This window comes from Carya illinoinensis, chromosome 3 (assembly GCF_018687715.1).
Source record: "Carya illinoinensis cultivar Pawnee chromosome 3, C.illinoinensisPawnee_v1, whole genome shotgun sequence".
NCBI classification, from domain to species: Eukaryota; Viridiplantae; Streptophyta; class Magnoliopsida; order Fagales; family Juglandaceae; genus Carya; species Carya illinoinensis.
In genome coordinates this window covers 12,634,277-12,658,749 of record NC_056754.1, presented here as the reverse complement: position 1 = coordinate 12,658,749, position 24,473 = coordinate 12,634,277, and the positions used below count along the sequence as shown (strand labels likewise).

At 36.3% G+C, this 24,473-nt stretch overlaps 2 protein-coding genes and 1 pseudogene across 2 annotated transcripts; all 3 read left to right on the top strand.

Moving 5' to 3' along the window:
* The first annotated feature begins 529 nt into the window (after nt 1-529).
* On the top strand, nt 530-1,244 carry LOC122303299 (wall-associated receptor kinase-like 10). The gene has a single exon (XM_043115012.1). The coding sequence runs from the start codon at nt 612-614 to the stop codon at nt 1,242-1,244; it is 633 nt and encodes a 210-aa protein (XP_042970946.1). The 5' UTR covers nt 530-611.
* A 108-nt stretch (nt 1,245-1,352) lies between these two features.
* On the top strand, nt 1,353-4,483 carry LOC122303298 (wall-associated receptor kinase-like 22). The gene is made up of 3 exons (XM_043115011.1): nt 1,353-1,484; nt 2,127-2,249; nt 3,002-4,483. The coding sequence occupies exon 3, from the start codon at nt 3,031-3,033 to the stop codon at nt 4,195-4,197; it is 1,167 nt and encodes a 388-aa protein (XP_042970945.1). The 5' UTR covers nt 1,353-1,484; nt 2,127-2,249; nt 3,002-3,030; the 3' UTR covers nt 4,198-4,483.
* Nucleotides 4,484-13,544: 9,061 nt separating this feature from the next.
* On the top strand, nt 13,545-18,155 carry LOC122303928 (annotated as a pseudogene).
* The last annotated feature ends 6,318 nt before the right edge of the window (nt 18,156-24,473 follow it).

Genomic DNA, 24,473 nt, shown 5'->3' with positions numbered 1-24,473 from the left:
AATAAGTATGTTTGGTTGTTAGAAACTAATTGATTTTCTCATCAAATTTCGTTTGATTCATGAATTTTGTGCCTGCTTGTATTCGAGACTCTCTCTCTCTCTCTCCATTTTATATATAGTTATCAACTCATGTGCCACATGCGGTTGACATAGTCTAATTTCTAGCAGCCTGATCTCAATCAACTATATCTGAAATAGTACTGAAGTAATATATATATATATATATAGGAAAACATGAAGAGAAAATTAAAATGTAAGATACATTTAATTACATTACATGATTTTATAAAAGCTAAAAGCAACAGCTAGCTAGCTTTTGTTGTTCTAAAGACATTATTCAACTGACTTTTGTGGGGTAATTATTCAAAAATCTGCAGTGTCATTAAAGTGGAAGAAGAGAGAGTAGTGGCCGGCAAGTTGAAAAGCTACTTTGATCGAAGTACAATAATTTCTTGGATAGTAACATTCTTCTTTTACGCAAATTCCATAGAAACATCTCGATTAAGAACGCGAATCTCATTATAAAAGCCGGGGCCTTGGGTGGGTTTGCAACCTGCTTCACCACACTCCCCCATTCTTCTTCGTCATCATCATCACAGAGAGAGAGAGAGATGGCTGCAGTACTACTGCGATTGGGGTTTCAGATAATTCTCTTATCATGCTCAGTCTATGCATTCGCACAAGCAGCAAATATAACCAAAAGTCCATCATGTCCAGAAGAATGTGGGAATAATGTTAAAATTCCGTACCCATTTGGAATTGGTGCTGGTTGCTATATTTCCAAATGGTTTGAAATCGTATGTAATGAAAGTGATACTTTCAACGGTAAACCCAAACCTTTCTTAAGGATGTTCAAACTGGAGGTGCTAGAGATTCTATTACGTTATGGCCAAGTTCGGGTCAACTATTCGGCATTTACGAGTTGTAATAATAACGCAAGCACCACAGTCAAAGAAGAGTTAGCAGGAAGTCCTTTTGTCTTCTCCAGCAATGACAACTCTTTCATTGCCATGGGTTGCAACAACTCTGCCGTGATGTGGTCCGAAGATGAGAAAGTCTCACCCGGTGCAGTGTGCCGGTCCCCTTGCGATCACCGAAGAATATCATCAAGATATGGAAAAATTAGTACTTTATGGGACACTGACTACTGCATGACATCAATCCCCACAGATGTCCATTCATTCACTTCAAAAATAGAGCCAAAAGATCATTCCTTGGAGAATGCAGGTATGCATTCTTGGTAGAAAATTTGAGGCTTGGGGAAAATTTCAAAATTCCGACCCCAAATGCATACTTCGCACTCCCAGTGGTATTGGATTGGGGGATTGATAATCCTTCAGAAACTTTGCTTCCAAATAGACCCTCTGACTCATCACAGTACTGTATCAACAGCAGTTATCCTTCTTTTAATCGGAGCCCTACTTACACATGTTGGTGCCATCGCGGCTTCAAAGGAAATCCCTATCTTCTTGAAGGATGTCAAGGTAAACTTCTCTTTAGAAATAAAGAGATTCTATAAAATTAAATCTATAAATTGATTACTTGATATGATATGTAAAATTATAAAATTATTTTTATAATAAAATAGATTTAAAGTATTATATAAAACTATATTTATTTATGAATTTATTTTTTGTGAGATCTTACTTTTATTGTGTTTAAAAGTTCGGTCCAATTCTAAAGACTAGTAGGATTGATGCATGCGTATATAGATTGCCGGTTAGTCGCTCCTCCCCTCCCTCTTCTTTTATATGTTTTTAGCAAAAAGGTGAAATTATTAATATATATATATATATATATATATGAAAGTACTGTTTTTGGTAGTATATTCTTAAGGAAAAAATAAAAAAAACTCAATGTTAAAACAAATCCCCCGAGTGGAGTCATAAGAAATGAACTGTTTTTGGATGTGCGTGTAGTATATTTTTCATTTATTTTTGTCTTATACGAGGAAAATACGGTTTTTACTTTTACTATCAAGATGATGAGTGTAATATATATAAATATATATATATATATATATTTATATATATATATATTCTCTGCTTTTAACACACATATATATTAATTGTGTGCACATATATGATTTATACTGCTGATTCATGTGTTTGTAACTCCAATATCAGATATTGATGAATGTGCAAACTCACATCATGACAATTGTGGTAATGGTACACGTTGTGAAAATACTGTGGGGTCTTATAACTGTATCCCAGTTCATAGGAGTGCCAGGCATGCCATCATCATAGGTATGTCTTCTTAATTTCTCTCTATCTCTCCTTGTTATATATAAGTATGTCTTCGATCTTATTTAATATGGGATCAGTTTGAAAACAGTTCGATAATTACTACTAATTAAGATCTTGTTTGATTAAGCAATTTAGATGAGATAGGATGAAAAGTTTTATTGAAAATTGAATAAAATAATATCTGAGATGTTTTAATTTTGTGTAACTAAATCTTCAATATTGTCACCCAACAAATAAACTGGTTAATATAGTATTATATAATATATAAACCAGGATTAATATTTATATATAGCTTACGGCATATCATATATATCTAACATAGTATATATATACTTTAGCATTGAATCCTTTTCTAGTTTCAGTCAACTGATCTATAACACATGATCTGGCGTAAAGGCCGTTCCCATCCTTCCAACCAATTAGAGCTAGCTGGGAACTTTACAGTTCCTTCGCCCACTTGACTCGGTCCCATGCATCAAGCAGTACTAGTGAAAGACCCTCTTAAATTTTTGTAAAAGACAAACTACTGATATTTATAATTCTCATTTGCCTAAATAAAAAATACTACAGAAGATCAATTTGCTTAGAAAAATATATATTTGAAAGAAAATTAATTCTGCCAATTCGAGCATAATTGACAATATTACCATGCATGCACGACTACTTGAGCCCTAATACAATATTTTTTGCGAGTAATCTTTCTCCCATTTAATTGAGTGTAATCTTTTTCACTATTTCATTGAGTTGAGCAGGAATTAGTACAAGCCTTGGGCTAGTAGTAATGCTTACTGGTGGATGGTGGTCCTACGTAGCAGTAAAGAAAAGAAAGATGATTAAGCAAAAGGAGAAGTTCTTTAAACGGAATGGTGGACTATTGTTACGACAACAATTATCTTCAAATGAAATCAACGTTCAAACCACAAAATTGTTTGATTCAAAGGAGTTGGAGAAAGCCACTGACCGGTTTAATGTAAACAGAATGCTTGGCCAGGGAGGACAAGGTACAGTTTACAAAGGCATGCTACTAGATGGAAGCATTGTTGCCATAAAAAAGTCTAAGATAATTGATGAAAGAAAGCTTGATGAATTCATTAATGAAGTTGTTATTCTTTCACGAATTAACCACAGAAATGTGGTTAAACTAATTGGTTGTTGTTTGGAGACAGAAGTTCCCCTACTTGTTTATGAGTTCATTCCCAATGGAACACTTTCCCAATATCTCAATAACCAAAATGAGCAGTTTCCCCCAACATGGGAGATGCGCTTACAAATTGCCACAGATATCGCCGGAGCTCTCTTCTATTTGCACTCAGCAGCTTCATCACCCATTTACCATCGAGATATCAAGTCTACAAACATACTTTTAGATGAAAAGTATAGAGCTAAAGTAGCAGACTTTGGGACTTCAAGATCTGTTGCAATTGATCAAACCCATCTGACCACACAAGTTCAAGGTACTTTTGGATACTTGGATCCTGAGTATTTTCAAACTAGTCAATTTACAGAAAAAAGTGATGTTTATAGTTTTGGCGTTGTCCTCGTCGAGCTATTAACTGGAGAAAAAGCAATCTCTTCAATAAGAACAGAAGATACCAAAGGTTTAGCCTCGTTTTTCATTCGTTCAATGGAAGAAAACAATTTGTTTGATATTCTTGATGATCGAGTTTTGAAAGAAGGTGAAAAAGAGGTCGTTGTGGTTGCAAATCTTGCGAAAAGGTGCTTGAACTTGAGCGGAAAGAAAAGACCTACGATGAAAGAAGTTTCAATGGAGTTGGCGGCCATTCAAACGTTGAGAAAAGGCATTTCTAACCTTCACCAGCAAAAATATGAAGAGTTTGAAAATGTTAGGACTGAAATGTACGAGCAATGGGTTGGTTCTACATCAACAACATTAACATCATGTGTGGATAGTGGTGATCATGGCCATCTTTTCCCAATTTCTTCTTAATCGGGGTACAAAAAAAAACTTGTGTTGTAATTATATTTATGTATATATTTTCATCTTGTAGGGTACTGCATGGCTTTCATTTTCTAGTGTTGGTGAGTATTGTCTTTTAAGAATTGCTATCCATTGAAGACAAGTTGTAAATTGTATTTTCTGGTAAATTATGTTAGGTATTGCACTATAATCCTATTTCCATCGATTGCAGTACTCTAATGTGGTGTGTGTGTGTGTATTACCTATCAACCGACACTAGATCATATTCTAAATGTAATTTTTGCTCCTTGGATCATCTTGAGGATCTTAATAATATTTTATGTACTAGAAATTTTGCGAGACAAGTTTGGCGCCTGGCTGCGGTCCATTTAGGTGTGCGCATGGGTTCTTTTCATACATGACAGGAGCAAGTCAATTTTTGGTTTCATTGTGCTCGCCATTCTTCTCATATTTGGACCATTTTTGGCCTTATTCCATCCATAGTATCTTGTTGTAAGTTATGGATAGACGTTGCAAAGCTAGGTTTGATGGGAATGCTGATATGGCTAATTCGATTAATTTTGGATTTGTCATATTATGCAAGTGTCTATGAAATCTTTGAGACTTCCTAAGCAGGATGTTGATATCTTAAGGAGGTTAGATATCCCGATCCTTCCTCCTCAACTAAAAAAGGGGACGGTGAAGTGGCTTCGGCCTCAGTAGGGCTGGGTGAAACTTAATATTGATGGTAGTAATTTGGGTAATTCGGGACCAGGTAGTGCTGGGGGTGTTATTCAAGATGGTAGTAGTCAGGTGTGTATCGCTTATTCCGTGGCTTTAGGTCAGGGTTTAAATAATTATGCTAAATTGAGAGGCTTATTGGAAGGTATTAGGAGGTGCGGTCGATATGGTTTTTCTCAGGTTCGTAGCGAGATTGACTCCCAACTTCTAGTCAATTGCGTTATAGGGGGTAATTGTAATATTTGGTATCTTGAGGATTTTCAGGATGAGCTCCCTGTGTGCCTTGATTGCCTAGATGATAGATTGACCCATGTTTTTCATCAAGGTAATACTATGACTAATTTCCTTGCTAAGCAAGGAGCTGTAGGTCTTACTATGAATTGGATTGATGAGAGGGATGCTTTGCCTAGCCAGTTGCACGGTCTTCTTTGAATGGATAGAATTGGCTTTCCTTATTTGAGATTATCGAAATGAGGTATTTTCTCTTGCTTGTCCTTTTCCTTTTTTTTTTTTTTTTTTTTTTTTACCACTTATGTATGAGCTTTTTTGCAAGTCGGTTTTTAAAGATTGTTTTTCCTTTTCCTCTTTTGATCTGTCTGTAATTGGATATTATGGTTGGGTCTTAGGTTTTTTATTCCTGAGTTTTGGTTTTTATGCTTATTTGTAACCCCCAAGTGTCAGGTTATAACTACGGTTTTCCTCCACCATAAGTAAAGATTATCAATAAAATTGGAATACCGTCCTCTTTTTTTCTTTTTTCTTTTTATTTTATTATTAAAAAAACTAGTACTAGATCGTCCAGCCATATTTTATTTTTTTGTTATAGTAAATTCAAGGGTTAATGGATAGAAATTTCTTATTATCCCTTCCATTTAAGAGTTTATTGATTAATAATTATCTTCAAATCACTATTTTTTACTCTAGCATTAATTATCAAGTACAATGTGCAATGTTAGCGTATATATCTTCCCCTTTCGAACTAGGAGATGGAAATTGCCACATTGACAATTGCTTTGCAATATACATTGTAGTAGGTTTTTGGGCTCTTCAAAACATTTCTTCAAGAGTTTAACCTACAGATGTTGGACATTTCAACATTAGAAGGCATAACTAGCTTGGCAAGCTCCCACATCCGATCCATTCGCCTATCCCCTCATGGGCCTGGGGGGGCGATTTGTCCGGTCCAAGCAAATGAGCAGACAGGCTTTCTAATAGAAAGGATATTCTGATGTGGGAGTGGGTAGTGATCCCAAATTTTGTGACACGAGTAGAAAATTAATAAATGAAAGTATGCATCCTTGATTAAACAAATAAAAGTGGTGTTACTAAACAGTACTGGTAAATGTTGGTAGGATGTCATTTTGCTTTGGTCATCTTTCATCTTTTTGACATGTGTGGATCCTCTTTCTTCATTTGGCACTACACATAGGAAAAAGAGAGCTAGCATGATGGGATTTGTAAATGCAATCGGATGCCCTATTTTATAATGAATGAGGGAATCTGAAACGGTTTTGCCGAGGTGATAGCGCATAATCAAATAGAGAAACTTCATACATAGATTGGGTTCTTCAATTTATCAGAATGGTGTTTCTTTTTCATTTATAGGAGTGTGCTCATGAGTGAGGAGGGTTGGTTGACTCCTTGCTGGTAAGATCTTCGAAATATAAAGCTTGAGTTTGTTTATGGCAAGGATAGATCCTTTGTTCAAAAGATGTGGCATCATGTAGATAGATTTTACTCTTTTTTAACATTTAAATGATCATTCTGCATTCTTAAATGGCCATTACATCTATGGATCTTTCGCACCTCATTGTGACAAATCAATTAAGGCCATTACATGACTTGATTTAGTCGATCAATTTCTTTACTTGGCAATTTCTATGGCCTCTTAGGCAACTTCCTTATAAAAACATGAGAACTTGGGCATTGCAGCTTCACAAATAATGCTCCAAAAAACACAAATAATGTGGTGAAGTTAGTAAGAAGTCCTTTTGTCTTCTCTAGTAGTGATAACTATTTCGTTGCCATGGGTTTCAACAACTCTGCCTCTATGTGGTCCAAAGATGAGAAAGTTGTCTCAATTGGTGCAGTGTGCCAGTCCCCTTGTGATCACAAAAATAGATCAATAAAGGGATCAACTAGTTTCAAGCATACTGACTAGTACTTCCAAACCCCAATCTCCTCAAATCATATGCATTCATACACTTCATACAAAATAGGGCCAAGAAATCAGTCCTAGGACATAGTAGCTGGCGGAGAATGTAGGTATGCATTCTTGATATATCGGTGGTGGTTTGAGAATAAATTCAACCGAAATATATCCTTTCCAGTGTTATTTAATTGGATTGGAGGATTGATATATAGTGCTTCAAAAAATTTGCTTCCTATACCCACCTCAATGACAAACAATTTGATGTCAAAGCTAGTTTTTTGTGGTAGATTATCATTTTTAGTAATGCTAGATATATTTATAGATTGGATAGGCACCACACAATCCTTTTGAAAAAAATTAAAATCCACTATTAAAAAAGTAATAATAAAAAAGAGTGAGATCCACAAAGACTGCAAATATCATTTTTCTACCTTCTAATTAAGATGCTCATAGTTGAGTTGAGTCATCATTGTATGTTTGTTTATATTTAAAACTGGCAGCCCAATTCTAAAGAGTTGTAGGATTTATGCATATATAGGCCATAGGTTAGTCACACCTCGATCTGGCCTAAGGCCCCCTCCCCCTTTATTTAGATTTAAAAAAAATAAAAATATAATTTAATATATATAATCGAAAGCATTTTCTAGAAAAAATAAAGAAGGAAAATAACTCGGTAGTGAAATTAATTATTTTTGGATGAATGTGTATATATATTTATGTGTGTGTTCTATTTTTCATTTTTATCTTTCTGTAAAGCCCAGCCCATGTGAAGCCCAAGTATGGAAATGCAAGTCATTTTAGTGGGTGGAGTCTAAATACATGGATTAAGTGGGTTCTTTTGAGTGTGAGTGGGGACAAGGTTATGGCCCAGCCTGTATGTGAGTCCATAAGCTTGTAAGAAAAGCCCAAACCTTCCACCAAAACTATGTCGTTTTAGCCTAAGGTTAGAAAACCCTAACTTCCTTTTCTGTTCCTTTCTTCTCCCTCTTCCCCCCACCTTCCCTGCCTTCCCTTCTTCTACACCGCACGACCCCCAAATCCCCTTCTCTCCCATTTTCTTCTTCCTGCCACTATGACCTTGTCACCACCGCCTCTGCCATTGTCCAACCACCATAGCTCTTCCTCATCACTAGCTCTTCTGCTCCATCTCTACATCCCCTCCCTCTCTTTCTTCCTCTATGGGTCTCGACCGCTAGCCCAAACACCACGTTTCCATTGTACATCCCTTACTATCGCCGCGACCATCCACGTCTCACCACCTTCCATCATCATTGAGCTCTTCCGTCCCCCTCTTCGATTTCTTGGCCCTCTCTCTCTCTCTCTCTCTCTCTCTCTCTCTCTCTCACATTAGATTTGGCATTGCCACCACCATCCTCTATCATCTGACCTTAAGGACAAGTAGAACTGCCATGGATCTCAGCCAACCCTCATCCACACTAGTCATCATTACTTCTCTTTTTCAGATCTATCAACCACTATCTCTCGTAGCTCATCTACCCCTCTACCCCATCGTCAGACATTACCCATAGTGAGCTCTTCGATCTCGACATCCATCCCTCTTTTCCCTTCTCTCTCTCTCTCTCTCTCTCTCTCTCTCTCTCTCTCTCTCTCTCTCTCTCTCTCTCTCTCTCTCTCTCTCTCTCTCTCTCTCTCTCTCGCTTGGATCCTCTCCCTCATTTTGTTTCTCATTTCTAGGGTTCCGCCATCATAGGCCATCACTCCCTATCACTCTTTAGTGGTCATCTGACCACCTGTTGCCCCTTTCCCATCTGCTCAACTTTGTTTCCCTTAAAATCTACCTAACTCGTGCCCAAGCCACCCATTTTGGGTTTTGCTCTACTACCAGCTGCTACCCTCTGCCACGAGATTCTATTCCTTCACCATCTGTTTACGTCACATCTGCCACCCTTTAATTCTTCCGAATCGTAGATCTCCCTCATCATGTCCAGATTCGTATATGTCGCAGCACACTGTCATTGTCACCCCTATGCTTTGGCCTCCAGACATCACCTTTCAACACTCACGCATGCACACTCACATTATCTCTTAGACGACATGTACAATCATCCTAAAATTTGTCCTTCCATGTTGTAAGTAAAATCCTAGGATGACATTTGAAACACTAAGGTAGAATAAATTGTTATCTAAATTTTGTTGTTGTCTAATTGTGATTGGTTAGGTGGTTGAAGGGCCTTGTGAAGCATTGGGAATCGCTTATAATTGTTATTCGTGAATTTATGTTGTTTTGCCATTTTTGCAAAAGCATCAACTTTTATCGCTCCTAGTATATATAGGAGACATTCAAACATTGGCATATTCTTGACTCAACTCCATGTTTCATTTGTTCAACTTTAGAGTAGGATCGGTGTAACCGGTTGGGACCAGTTTGGTTTTGTACATATTTTGGATCCAAATCAATATAAACAGGTTATGAAAATTTAAGAACCAGTTCATCACCAAAATTAGAACTTTCAATTTTTCTAGTTGCAGTCCGGTTCAACTCAGTTTAACCAGTTTTTCGGTTTCTTTCACCCCTTACTAGTGTTTAATTTATTTCTATATTAGACTTATACTATAGTGTCTAATTATATGTTAATATACTAGTGTTTTACTTATGTCTATACCTGATTATATATGGTAGTAACTATGATATTTACATGTACCAAACTATTAATTAGTCTATTTATATTATAATATAAGTAAATTATTTTATAATAATTAACACATACTAGTATAGTATTGAATTTAATTATAGTCTCTATAAGTTCTAGACTTTTTATGCGAGTATATATGATCATGTATAAAAATATATTTATAAAAAATATATATATTATAATTTATCATACAAAAAATATATTTATCTTTGATATATATATATATATATATATATATATATGAAAAGTAAGCTTATATTAATAACTTAATATTAATATTCATATTTAAGATTAAAATTTTATATTTTATTTACTAACATCTAATATATATATATATATAATATAATATAAAAAATTCTATAAAAAATATTTTATATTATATAAAATATATATCCCTCGATTCTTACCGGTTTTCAAAACATGAAAATCAAGACTGAACTGGTTACTGAGTAGACCGAATACACCAGCTCAACTAGTTCTTTTATTTTTTTTATTTTTTTCTCCCCAATTTAGAAGAATGCTATTTTGGTCCCAATTGCCTTTTGGGAGAATAAAATAAAATCGCTTTGGACTAGGATAAGTTCCATTATTCACACTAAAAACAAATCAAAGGGGATTAGATAAAATAAAGGACGATCGCGAGTCATGAGTTGTGGCCGGCAATTTCAAAAGCTACTTCGAAGTAGACCGTAGGAAAAAACAAAGACGACCAGCTTTAATCGCTTCGGACTTGGGTAAATTTCCATTATATATAGTATTAAAAAACGAAAAGGGGATGAAGAAAAAGACCAGTACTCAGTACCGGCCGGCAAGTTCAAAAGCTACTTTGAAATAAAATAATATTCAAGTCTCAATACTTGAAGGTTGCTATATATATACAGGGGAAATTTGTTCTGATCATCGACTCCATCTCCATCTATCATCCATTTTATAATATAACCTTCAAATTAATTATTTCAATTTCAAACAAAACTCACAATTTATCACCATCTCCGTTGGCTAATTAGATCCATGCATGCCTGCCACGTACCTTATATATAATATTAAGGTAATATTGCAAAATAAACGATAATTTTGAGGGACAAAGTGTAGTTTTTTTTTTAAACAGACTTAATTTTATTTAATGAAACCGAAGTTACAACTGTGACTAATTAATACCGAGAAAAACCCAAGATACCAGCCAAAACTGCTCATTTGTTAGGACCCCCCACTTATAAATTTCTTTATGACGGATATTGTCTAAACTTCTATAAACTCTTTCCTGACAACAATCAATAGAGAAAATACTCTGTTTTAAAAAATAGAACTAAACGACCTCTCTTCCGAAGAGTAGAGGTACTATCACGTTCCATCCTCCCAAGAAGGAGGAGTACAACCACTCACATTCCTCCAATCGAAGAGTGAGATGAACACCTACCTTTCTCCAAAGGAGGAGTGGGACTCTATTGTAATGGACATCAAGTCCAATATCCTATTTCTTTTTATTTATAAAATAAAACAAAACAGAAACCTAAAAAATACAAAGCACATGGCCCAGTCTAAATCAAAACAAATGGGCTGAGTCTAAACTCATGAGCTTATTAAACATCAAAACACACGGACCAAATCTGATTGCTAGTGGGAGCTCTTAGAGTTTCTTTAAAGTCTATAAGCCGCCGCCTCCCTTTCCTCATCAAGTACACCACCGCACAAGCACCGGCTTCTGCAAGAAGATTACTGGAACTGCATGCACAAGCACCAACTTCTGTACAATCGCAAGTCCACGTTTCTGTCTGTCCCATCCAACACCGCCAACCGCCCCTCACCCAGGAAAACAAAGTACTCCACCCCCCCCCCCCTTACCTACACCGCAAACTGCCACTACAGAGGTCATCGTTACCTTTCGGTAATGTCCACCGTGAAGCTACTGTCTACTGGGAAGCCACGTCTGCAGGAGGATTTATTCCTCTATTTTATGCTCTGAAAACAGAGCATTTTCATGCATTAGGCCCAAAATCTGCCCAGTCCAGGTTAAATCTAACCGATCGGGAGCAACCTCTCCACCGATCGAGAACCTCCTCCTCTTTCCGATCCAAGGGTCATACACGTCCGCAGGAGCCTCCATGAACTACCGAGATCTTGAGCTAGGCATATGAGCCACGACATTACGTCTTCATAGCATCCAACACCGACCAATCTTATTCCACAAGTGGACAAAGCAAACAAACTAAATAAAAATAGTAAAACTGGAAGGGAGGGAGGGAGGGAGGGAGGAGGGAGCCGAGGCTCTCACCTCCCTCTTGGAACGCTCTGAGTTTTCTTTTTAGAGAGTGGTGGAAGCTTCTCTCTCTAACTTGTTTCAGGTTATCAGAAGCGACTGGGATAAAGTGTAGTCTTCTGATCTATATCATATCTCTATAATTTTATTAAGAGAATTGTTATATATATTTTTAAAGAGACTTCATAAATATAAATTATAAAATGACTTTACTTCATATGATATGTTAGATATATTTTTAAATAAAAATAAATTTATAATTCAACATATCATATCAAACCACCTCAATTTATAAAACACTTATGGATAAAGTCTTTTTTTTCTATTACCAAATATGTGATATATAGATGAAGAGTAGAAAAATTATTTTAGTTTAGCAAGATTAAAATAAATAATGATAATAATAATAGAAAATTAAGTATAGTGTGTAGTGTATAGTGTATAGTGTAAAAATAATTACAAGAAATGCCCTTTAAGAGATTGTTTGTATTCAAAAACCATCTCATCTTATCTCATCATTATAATTTTTATAAATTTTTATACAAAATATAATAAATAGTAACTTTTTCAAATCTTAATTCAATTTTTTTAAATTTTAAAATAATAATAATATTAAAAAAATAATAATTTATTTAATTTTTAATTTTTATTTAAAATCATAACATTTCATCTCACTCCCTCAAAGTGCATGGAACACGTGAATTAGTAAAGTATATCTAGCTGCTAACCTAAAGGAAACCAGGTTGTGATGTATGACTCGTTAGCCATCCTATCTAACCAGGCTGTGACCTCAGTAGTAATAATGCATGCTCTGTTTGGTAGTTGGAAACTTTTTTTAATAAAATAATAAGTATGTTTGGTTGTTAGAAGCTAATTGATTTTCTCATCGAATCTCGTTTGATTGATGAATTTTCTGTCTGCTTTGTATTCGAGACTCTCTCGCTCTCTCCATGTTATATATGGTTATTATCTCATGTGCCACATGTGGTTGACATAGTCAATATTATGGCAATACTAATTAATTGTAAGTGTTTTAATTAAATGTGCGATATTCCGTATTTTTATATTTTAATTTAATAATTATTTTATTTGTTATTAAAATTAATTCTTTTATTTTAAATTTAATTGGATCTTCGTTGTATCATATATTATATAATATATAATATGACATAAATATATATATAGCGATATGTTTGAAAAATGTATGTAATGTTTCTAATTTAAAATGTTTGAACGAATTTAATTAGATTACATGATTTTATAAAAGCTAAAAGCAACAGCTAGCTAACTTTAATTTATTGTTCTAAAGTTTAGGACATTATTCAACTGCTTTTTGTGGGGGAATTATTCAAAAATCAAAACCTTTTACCCTACTCGAGTGTGATTAAAGTGGAAGAAGAGAAAAAGTAGTGACCGGCAAGTTGAAAAGCTACTTTGATCCAAGTACAATAATTTCATGGATTGTAACAGTCTTCTTTTAGGCAAATTCCATAGAAACATCTCGATTAAGAACGCGAATCTCATTATAAAAACCGGGGCCTTGGTGGGTTTGCTACCTGCTTCGCCACAATCCCATTCTTCTTCCACACTCCCATTCCTTCTTCGTCAATCGTCATCATCATCACACACACACACACACAGAGATAGAGAGATGGAAGCAGTACTACTGCGATTGGTGTTTCAGATAATTATCTTATCATGCTCAGCCTATGCATTCGCACAAGCAGCAAATATAACCAAAAGTCCATCATGTCTAGAAGAATGTGGGACTAATGTTAAAATTCCGTACCCATTTGGAATTGGTGCTGGTTGCTATATTTTCAAATGGCTTGAAATCGTATGTAATGAAAGTGATACTTTCAACGGTAAACCCAAACCTTTCTTAAGGCTGTTCAACCTGGAGGTGCTAAAGATCATTCTATTAGATGTTAACCTAGTTTGGGTCAACTATCCGGTATTTACGAGTTGTACTGATAATGCAAGCACCATATTAAAAAAAGAGTTAGCAGGAAGTCCTTTTGACTTCTCCAGCATTTACAACTCTTACGTTGCCATGGGTTGCAACAACTCTGCCTCAATGTGGTCTGAAGATGAGAAAGTCTCACCCGGTGCAGTGTGCCAGTCCCCTTGCGATCACCAAAGAATATCATCAAGAAATGGAAAAATTATAAGTTTATGGGACACTGACTGCTGCGTGACATCAATCACCACAGATGTCCATTCATTCACTTCAAAAACAGAGCCAAGAGCTCATTCCGAGGAGGTGGTTGGAGAATGCAGGTATGCATTCTTGGTAGAAAAAATTCGTGGCTTGGGAAGAAATTCAAAATTCCGACTCTAAATGCGTACTTCCCACTGCCAGTGGTACTGGAATGGGGGATTGATAATCCTTCAAAAACTTCGCTTCCAAATAGACACTCGGATTCATTAATTAATTAGATGTGTCAGCAGCGGTTATCCTTCTTTTAATCGAGGCCCTACTTACACATGTTCGTGCTATCACGGCTTCAGTGGAGATCCGTATCTTCATAAAGGATGTCAAGGTAAACTTCTCATATATATTTATAATACCTTGAGAAATAATTTAGAAATAAAGAGATTCTATCAAAATAAATTTAGAAATTGATGTGATTAGATATAATATCTTAAATTATAAATTTCTTTTTTATAATAAAATACATTCAACGTTTCATATAAAACTACATCAATTAATAAATTTATTTTTATAAAATATTATTTTTATTGTGTTTAAAATGTTGGTCCAATTCTAAAGACCAGTAGGATTGATGAAATATAGATCCCCGGATAGTCACCCCTCCCCTTCCCCTTTATTGAGATTTTTTTAGCAAAAGGGAGAAATTATTATATATATAATCGAAAGTACTGTTTTTGGTAGTCTTCTTTAAAAATAAATAAATAAATCATTAATGGCGAAACAAATCCCCCGAGTGGAGTCATAAGAAATGAACTGTTTTAGGATGTGCGAGTAGTATATTTTTCATTTATTTCTCTCTTACGAGGAAAATACGGTTTTTACTTTTACTATAAAGATGGTGAGTGTAAAATATATATATTTTACATATATATATATTCTCTGATTTTAACACACATATATGTTAATTATGTGCACATATATGTTTTATACTGCTGATTCATGTGTTTGTAACTCCAATTTCAGATATTGATGAATGTGCAAACTCAGATCATAACAATTGTGGTAATGAAACACGTTGTGAAAATACTGTGGGGTCTAGGCCTGTGCAGATGATCCGAAAATCCGATCAACCCGTTTCAAATAATCCGACCCGACCCGTATTTGATCGGTCCCTTATCTGCTCGGTTTCCAACCCAACTAAATTACGGGTTGTTTAGGTTGGTGTCAACCCGTCCGACTATAAATAGCGTGCGTATGAAACCCTAGCTGCCGAGATGATTGCCTCAATAATTTCAACATTTTCACCATTCTCCGAAAGCAAATCGAAGAAGAAGTGTAATCGGAGAGTGTGATCGAAGATGGCTGAAATGGGTTGTGGACAGCGTCGTACAGGATGGGGAACAACGAGGATGGCGAGATACAGCTCTGGGAAGATTGATCGGAGGTTCCCGTATCTCTCTCTCTCTCTCTCTGTTTGTTTCCCGAGAAATCTCATTTTTTTCTCTTTTATTTTTCTCCCATCGGTAAAATAAAAAGAGGTGCTATCCGAGATTCCGAATGACTCACCACAGCGAAGCCATCGACGATTCGACAACTGCATCGAGTTTCTGGAGACGGCTTCTGTAGATGACTGCATCGAGTTTTTGCAGAGTCGCAAATGACTGCATCTCCGAATGAATTCTGCCAAATTTTACTCTTTTCATGTTTTGTTTTTTGGGATTTTTTCTTGAGATTGAGAAGAATTTGAGATTGAGATATTGATAGTCATTTTTCCTCAGATCTGAGATGAATCGATGTGCCTAAAGTTGTCTGTTTGTGTTTTTTTTTTTTTTTTAATAATTTTGCGTAAAGGACGGGTCACACGGGTTCGACCCGAGTCTATTTTATTCGGATTTGGTTGAGTCAGTTTGGCGCCTTCAACGGGTTCATTTGGGCTGGGTCGGGTTCAAACCCGGTTTCACAGGGTCGGGTTGCAGCCCTAGTGGGGTCTTATAACTGTATCCCAGTTCATAGGAATTAATTTATATAGTATTATATATATAAACCACTATTAATATTTATAGCTTACGGCATATCATTTCTAACATAGTGTATACTTTAGCATTGAAATTCTTTTCTACTTTCAGCCAAATGATCTATAGCATCATGCGGTAGTGAAAGGCCGTTCCCATCCTTCCAACCAATTAGAGCTGGCCGGAGCTTTCCAGTTCCTTCGCCCACTTGACTCGGTCCCATATATGCATCATGCAGTAGTGAAAGACCCTCTTAAATTTTTGAAAAAGACCAACAACTTATATTTATAATTCTCATTTGCCTAAATAAGAAATACTACAGAAGATCAATTTCCTTAGAAAAATATATATTTGAAAGATAATTAAGTCTGCTGATTATTCGAGCATAATCGACAATATTACTTGCATGCATACACGACTTCTTGAGCCCTAATACATTTTCTGTGAGTCATCTTTCTCCCATTTAATTGAGTGTAATCTTTTTCACTATTTCATTGAGTTGGGCAGGAATTAGTACAAGCCTTGGGCTAGTAGTAATGCTTAGTGGTGGATGGTGGTCCTACATAGTATTAAATAAAAGAAAGATGATTAAGCAAAAAGAGAAGTTCTTTAAGAGGAATGGTGGACTTTTGTTATGACAACAATTATCTTCGAATGAAATCAATGTTCAGACCACTAAATTGTTTGATTCAAAGGAGTTGGAAAAGGCCACTGATCGGTTTAATGAAAACAGAATGCTGGGCCAGGGAGGACAAGGTACGGTTTACAAAGGCATGCTACCAGATGGAAGCGTTGTTGCCATAAAAAAGTCCAAGATAATTGATGAAAGAAAGCTTGAAGAATTCATTAATGAAGTTGTTATTCTTTCACGAATTAACCACAGAAATGTGGTTAAACTACTTGGTTGTTGTTTGGAGACAGAAGTTCCTCTACTCGTTTATGAGTTCATTCCTAATGGAACCCTTTCCCAATATCTAAATAACCAAAATGAGGAGTTTTCCCCAACATGGGATATGCGCTTACAAATTGCCACAGATATCGTCGGAGCTCTCTTCTACTTGCACTCAGCAGCTTCATCACCCATTTACCATCAAGATATCAAGTCTACAAACATACTTTTAGATGAAAAGTATAGGGCTAAAGTAACAAACTTTGGGACTTCAAGATCTATTGCAATTGATCAAACCCATCTGACCACACAAGTACAAGGTCTTTTTGGATACTTGGATCCTGAGTATTTTCAAACTAGTCAATTTACAGAAAAAAGAGATGTTTATAGTTTTGGCGTTGTCCTCGTTGAGCTATTAACGGGAGAAAAAGCAATCTCTTCAATAAGAACAGAAGATACCAAAGGTTTAGCCTCATTTTTCATTCGTTCAATGGAAGAAAACAGTTTGTTCGATATTCTTGATGATAGAGTTTTGAAAGAAGGTGAAAAAGAGGTCGTTGTGGTTGCAATCTTGCAAAAAGGTGCTTAAACTTAAGCGGAAAGAAAAGACCTACGATGAAAGAAGTTTCAATGGAGTTGGTGGCCGTTCAAACAATGAGAAAAGGCATTTCTAACCTTGACCAGCAAAAATATGAAGAGATTGAAAATGTTAAAACTGAAATGTATGAGCAATGGGTTGGTTCCACATCAACAACGTTAACATCATGTGTGGATAGTGGTGATCATGGCCATTTTTTACCAATTTCTTCTTAATCGGAGAACAAAAAACACTTGAGATGTAATTATATATATATATATATATATGTATGTATATTGTCATCTTGTAGGGTATGACATGGCTTTCATTTTCTAGTGTTGGTGAGTACTGTCATTTAAGAATTGGTATCCATTGAAGACAAGTTGTAAATTGTATTTTCTGGAAAATTATGTTAGGTATTGCACTATAATCCTGTTTCCATCGATTGCACTACTCTAATATGGTGTGTGTCTATTACCTATCAACCAATAGTACTAGATCATCCAGCAATATATTATTTTTTTGTTATAATAAATTCAAGGGTTGATGGATATCAATTTCTTATTATCCCTACTATTTAAGAGTTTATTGATTAGTAATTATCTTCAAATCACTATTTTTTAGTGTAATGTTTTAGTGTAGCACTAATTATCAAGCACAATGTGCAATGTTAGCATATATATATCTTCCCCTTTTTGAGTAGGAGACGGAAATTGCCACATTGACGATTGCTTTGCAATATAGATTGCAGTAGGTTTTTGGGCTCTTCAAAAAATTTCTTCAAGAGTTGTAGATGTTGGACATTTCAATATTAGAAGGTATAACTAGGGTTGCTTGGCAGGCTCCCGCATCCAGCCCATCTGCATGTCCCCTTGTAGGCTTGGGTAGGCAATTTGTCTAATCCAAGTAGGCGGGCAGATGGTTTTTAATAAAAAAAGAAATTCTCATGTGGGGGTGGGTAGCGATCCCAAATTTTGTGACACGAGTAGCAAATTTATAAATGCAAGTATACATCCTTGATTAAACAAACAGAAGTGGTGGTTTATACTGATTTCAGGATGCCAAACACAAACTCCAGTACTGGTAAACATTGTTAGGATGTGATTTTGCTTTGGTCGTCTTTCATCTTTTTGACATGCGTGGATCCTCTTTTTTCATCCAATACTACACATAGGAAAAAGAGAGCTAGCATGATAGGATTTGTAAACGCAATCAGATATCCTATTTTATAATGAATGAGGGAATCTGAAACAGTTTTGTGGGGCTAATAGCACATAATCAAATAGAAAAGCTTCATACATAGATTGGGTTCTTCAATTTAATAGAATGGTGTTTCTTTTTCGTTTATAGGAGTGTGCTCATGAGTAAGGAGGGTTGGTTGACTCCTTGCTGGTAAGATCTTTGGGAATATGAGGCTCAAGTTTGTTTATGGTAGGGATAGATCCTTTTTCAGAAGATGTGGCATCATGTAGATAGAGTTTCCTCATTTTTAACATTCAAATGATCATGCTGCATTCTCAAAGGGCCATTACGTCTGTGGATCTTTTGCACCTCATTGTGACAAATCAATAGAGGCCACTACATGACTTGGTTTAGTTGATCAATTTCTTTACTTGGCAATTTCCTTGGCCTCTTAGGCAACTTCCATATAAACACACGAGAACTTCAACCTTGCAGCTTCACAAATAATGCGGTGAAGTTAGCAAGATGTCCTTTTCCTCTCTAGTAGTTATAATTATTTCGTTGCCATGGGTTGCAACAACTCTACCTCAATGTGGTCCGAATATGAGAAAGCTGTCTCAATTGGTGCAATGTGCCAGTCCCCTTGTGATCACAAATATAGATCAGTAAAGGAATCAACTAGTTTCAAGCACACTAACTTGTATTGCCAAACCTCAATCTCCTCAAATCATATGCAATCATGCACTGCATACAAAAATAAAGGAAGAGATCATTCCTAGGACTTAGTCAGCGATGAAGAATGTAGGTATGCATTCTTGATATATCTGTGGTGGTTTGAGAACAAACTCAACCCAAATATATCATTTCCAATGGTATTAAATTGGATTGGGGAATTGATATATAGTGCTTCAAAAATTTTTCTTCCCATACACACCTCGATGACAAATGATTCGACGTCAGTGCTAGTTTTCCATGGCAGTTTATCCTTCAAAGTAATACTAAATACAGTGATAGATTAGGTAGGCACCACACAATCCTTTTGAAAATAAGTGATATCCACCATTAAAAAATTAACAGTAAAAAAGAGTGAGACCTACCATGACTGCAAATATCATTATTCCACCTTCTAATTAAGATGCTCACAGCCGAGTTGAGTCACCATTTGTGATAACTCACTCCTTATGTTTTCTTTAATTACAAGCCTCGATTGTGTGTTTTAAAATATATTAAACGGATTTCAAAATAAGATAAATATTTTAAAATTTACAGATATTTTAAATATTTTGAAAATATTTATATTTGATATTTCCAGTATTATTGGACTAAACTTGTTTTAAAAATAACACAATTATAATATTTTGATGAGCTCTAAAAATATTATAATTGTGGATAATTATTTAAATTAAATATTTTAAATTATTTTAAAATATTACGAGATTTAACTTTACGTTGAAAACTCCAAATTAATTTAAATGGTTTTATTCTCTCAGAATAATTAACGAGACTTCATCATTTTAATTAATGATAAAGGAATATTATTTTATAAACTTTAGTTTATAAAATAATATTCTATCTTAATTCCTCTCAGTGTTTTATTTTACACTTACGCGTTTTCAAATCGATATTTAAACACACCAATAGATCGTTTTGTAAATTCTGAAATGATGGGTCTGGATTAAATACCCAAGTCCCTCTTTTTTTCCCCTCACTTTTCTCTTTTCCTTTCTCTCTCCTCTCCCTCCCTTGGACCCGACGTGCACAGCTTCATTATAGCCGAACCACTCCCTCCTCCAGCCCAACCACTACTGGCAAACCATGGCCTCATTGCAAATTACCAGCTGACCCTCTCCCTCTTGCCAACATCTCCTCCCACCGGCACGTGTCCTCCTCCTCCCTCCACGGCATCACCTTTGAAATGGGTTTCACACCCAATTCTCCACCGTAGCACCCCCATATAGGGCCACCTTGGCCTCCAACCACCACCAATGGAATCCTCACTCCATGGGCTTCCTTTCCATGGTCTCCATTTCCCCTACCTCTCTCTCTCTCTGATGGGTCAATACACCCACATAAACTCAGTTTCACCACCATGCATCGCTGTGCACGGCTACCCACACCACCTTACCACCACCACCGTATTCCTCTCACCACCACGACCTTTTCCAACCATTTTCATATCCAACCAAGCTACACACAGCTCTCACTCTCCCCACTCTCTCATGCTCAGTTTACACTATTTGTGGCCGATCCGCCGCTATGAACCATTGTCCAGCCACCACCTCATCGCCACAACTCCACCACACCTCCCTGTAGCTCTTCCATGCCTAACCATGATGTCCATCCCATCCCCACCTCTCTCACGCACTCTCATACCCTCAGATGTACTGTTCACAGCGTGATGCCGCCGTGCTCCACCACCTCAGCTGCCATGAGGCCACCTTGAGCCTTTCCAAGACCACGCCTAACTCTTCCCAAGCCCAAACTGTACGTGATAGACAGCCACTGTACGTGGCTAACCACCACCATGCTCGGTTTAACCTCCATGTACGACCCCTTCGACGCTTTGGTCGTGATGGACAACGAGCAACTCACGGGTTATCTCGTCTATGGTATAAGCCTCTATTCCTCATTATTTATGATATATGTTAGTTATTAGGTTGTGGATTGTGTTGTTAGTATTTTGAAGTTGTTGTGAAGTGTGGCTATGTAATAAAGTGTTGGACATAATTGTGTAGTGTTGTGAACTGTGCTATGAGTATAGGTGTGAGGCGTATGCCATAGGGTGTGAAGCGTATGCCATAATTGTGATGTGGCATAGTGTGTGAAGGGAGTACACGTGAAGGGTACTCCATGTAATGCAGTGATGCACTGTGTAACATGCGTCGTAGTGTGGTGTGGCATAGAGTGAAGAGAGTGCACGTGGCATGTTCTCTGCGTTGTGTAGCGATGCACCATAAGGCATGTCTCATATAAAAGGATGGTTGTGTAGTTGAGGAGCGTAGAGTGTATTGTGTAGCGCAGAAAACTGTGTAACAGTGTCCTGAAGTAGCTGTGACATGGCATGTAGTCCGAGGTGACGAGTGTCACCGTGTGCTTGACTTATGATTGAGAGTATGTGGGAAGTGGTGGAAAAGTATCAGACAGTGTAGCGGAAGCATGACGAGCGTCGTGCTATACCTCCAGATTTTTCTTGAGCTACGTGATGTGCTAGAGGTGCATTTGTAGATGCAGTTCTCTTGTTAAGTATCGGAATGAACTTGTACAGGGCAGGGAAGTAGGAAGAGTCATATCGACCGGGTCTGAGCAAGTTGGTATCGGAGTATGGAGTTTGTTTATACAAGCAGGCATTCATTGGAATTACAAGTTGGTCTTAGGTTATAAAAGAGATCAGATCCATGTGCCTCTGGCGAGACACATGTACTGGAGAGGTTTACCATATGTAATGGATAATCTGTCCTCAGTATGGTTGCGTTTAAACCTTAGAGCCGGCTTAAAGTCATGTTGCTTATGTGGATGAGAATGAGGATTGAGTATGGGCTAAGTGTATGAAGGTAGTGACGAATATATCATTTGAGGTTGGAATGCGTGACTCTGTCGGTCGAAATCATGTGTTGGAATGTGAAAATAGAAGAATAAGACGGAGGTCTTTGTGTCTTAACCCTAAGGTGAATTACGAAAGTTCACTTTAAGAAATAGGACCCTGAAGGTTTTAGCATAATAAATGGTGCGTAAAGGCCCAGTGATGGATGGAGAGTGTTCCAAGTGAGGCATAGTTTTATTTCTAATATAGTTGTTTATGCATTAAATAGATGATGACGTAAGGTTATGTGTATGCATATAGGTTTCCATCTGACACGTACACGAATAGACTGCATGGAATGAGTATGATATGAAGTTTAGGTAAGTATTGCATTAATACTCTTCTAGAGTTTTCTTTAATGAATGAAAATGAAAATGAAACGCTTTTTCTCTAAACTGATTTACAAATGAAAGATTTTTTCTACGAAACACTCTTTATGAAAAAGAAAGCTAAGCATAAGTTTTCAAATATAAGTAAGTAACGGCCCTCGTTGGCAGCTCCTTTTCACACACCAAAAGTATGTATCTGTATGCATGTGGATGGATGCTATATGTGGTACGTATTGTATGTATGTTCACGAAAGGGAACGAACTGAAGCTTTGAAAGATACACGAACCCACGTTTTTTAACGATGCAAATGAAAGAAAATTGCTTTTAAAATGACTTTTATGAAAAGAAAGAAAAACTACTTTTTTAAAATGACTTTATGAATGAAATGAATTGAAGAACTGTAAGAACTGAATAAAAGAACTGTAGAGGACTGAAGGGACTGAAAAGGAACAAAAGGATTGAAAATGAAAGAAAGGACTGAATGCATGATGTATAAAAATACGTAATAGCCACATGAACGAGAATGGAAAAGGTACCAAAAGAATAGATTGGGCAGATTGCAATGCCGAGTAAGTGGTACTGGTAGTACACCCAATACTGCATCCTAACTAAATGGATTTCCAATCTGTGGCCACGGGTAGAATTAGGTCTAAAAGACCACTAACCCCAGCGCATGGGGCACAACAGTGTGCAACGGCCAATAAAAATGATAAGAAAGAATGAATGTATGCATGTATGTATGAAAAAACGTATACATGAATGTATGTAAGAAAAGCTGTAAGCATAAAAATATCATTTAAGAAATGAAGGCAGCGAGGCGTGGGGAACTGTTTTACGTGAAGAAAACGTTTTTAAAGAAAAACTACACCTCGCAACGTTTCAAAAAGAATTGAATGTCTATGCACGATACATATGATATGTATGGAGTGATGAATGCATAACTGAAAACCTATGTTATTATATGTTAACTGTATGAAATAATGCTTACGAGTCATCGACTCATTTTAATTTTAATGGGTGCCTTCCTAGGGACAAGATGAGCTTGACATGTTAGGACAGACACAACCTAAGGGGAAGAGCACGAAAGCCTAGACATGATATTTTGTACGAGAGACTTTAATTATGAAAATTAATATTTACCGTTGTAACCTTTTTAATTAAGAAAAATAAATTTTATTTATAAACATTGAGTCTTTTGTATCCTAGCACAGAAGGAAATAAAATTTTGAAATGAACCATAATTCTCGTCTATTTTATAAAAATCATTTTCTGAAGGACCCAGCACAAGGATAGGTGTTACACCATTGTATGTTTGTTTATATTTAAAAGTGTCGGCCCAATTGTAAAGAGCTGTAGGATTGATGCATGTATAGGCCATGGGTTAGTCGCACCTCGATCTAGCCCAAGGCCCCCTCCCACTTTATTTAGATTTAAAAATAAATAAAAAAATAATATAAAATATATAATCAAAAGCGTTTTCTAGAAAAAAAAAAGTAAAGAAGGAAAATAACTCAATATTGAAATTAATTGTTTTTGGGTGAATTTGTATATATATTTATGTGTGTGTTCTATTTTTCATTTTTGTCTCTCTATGAAGCCCAGCCCATCTAAAGCACAAGTTTGGAAATGCAAGTCGTTTTAGTGGGTGAAGCCCAAGTATGTGGATTAAGTGGGTTCATTTGAGTGTGAGTGGAGGCAAGATTATGGCCCAGCCCTTATGTGAGTCAATAAGCTTATAAGTAAAGCTCAGCCCTTCCAAACTATGTATTTTTGGCCT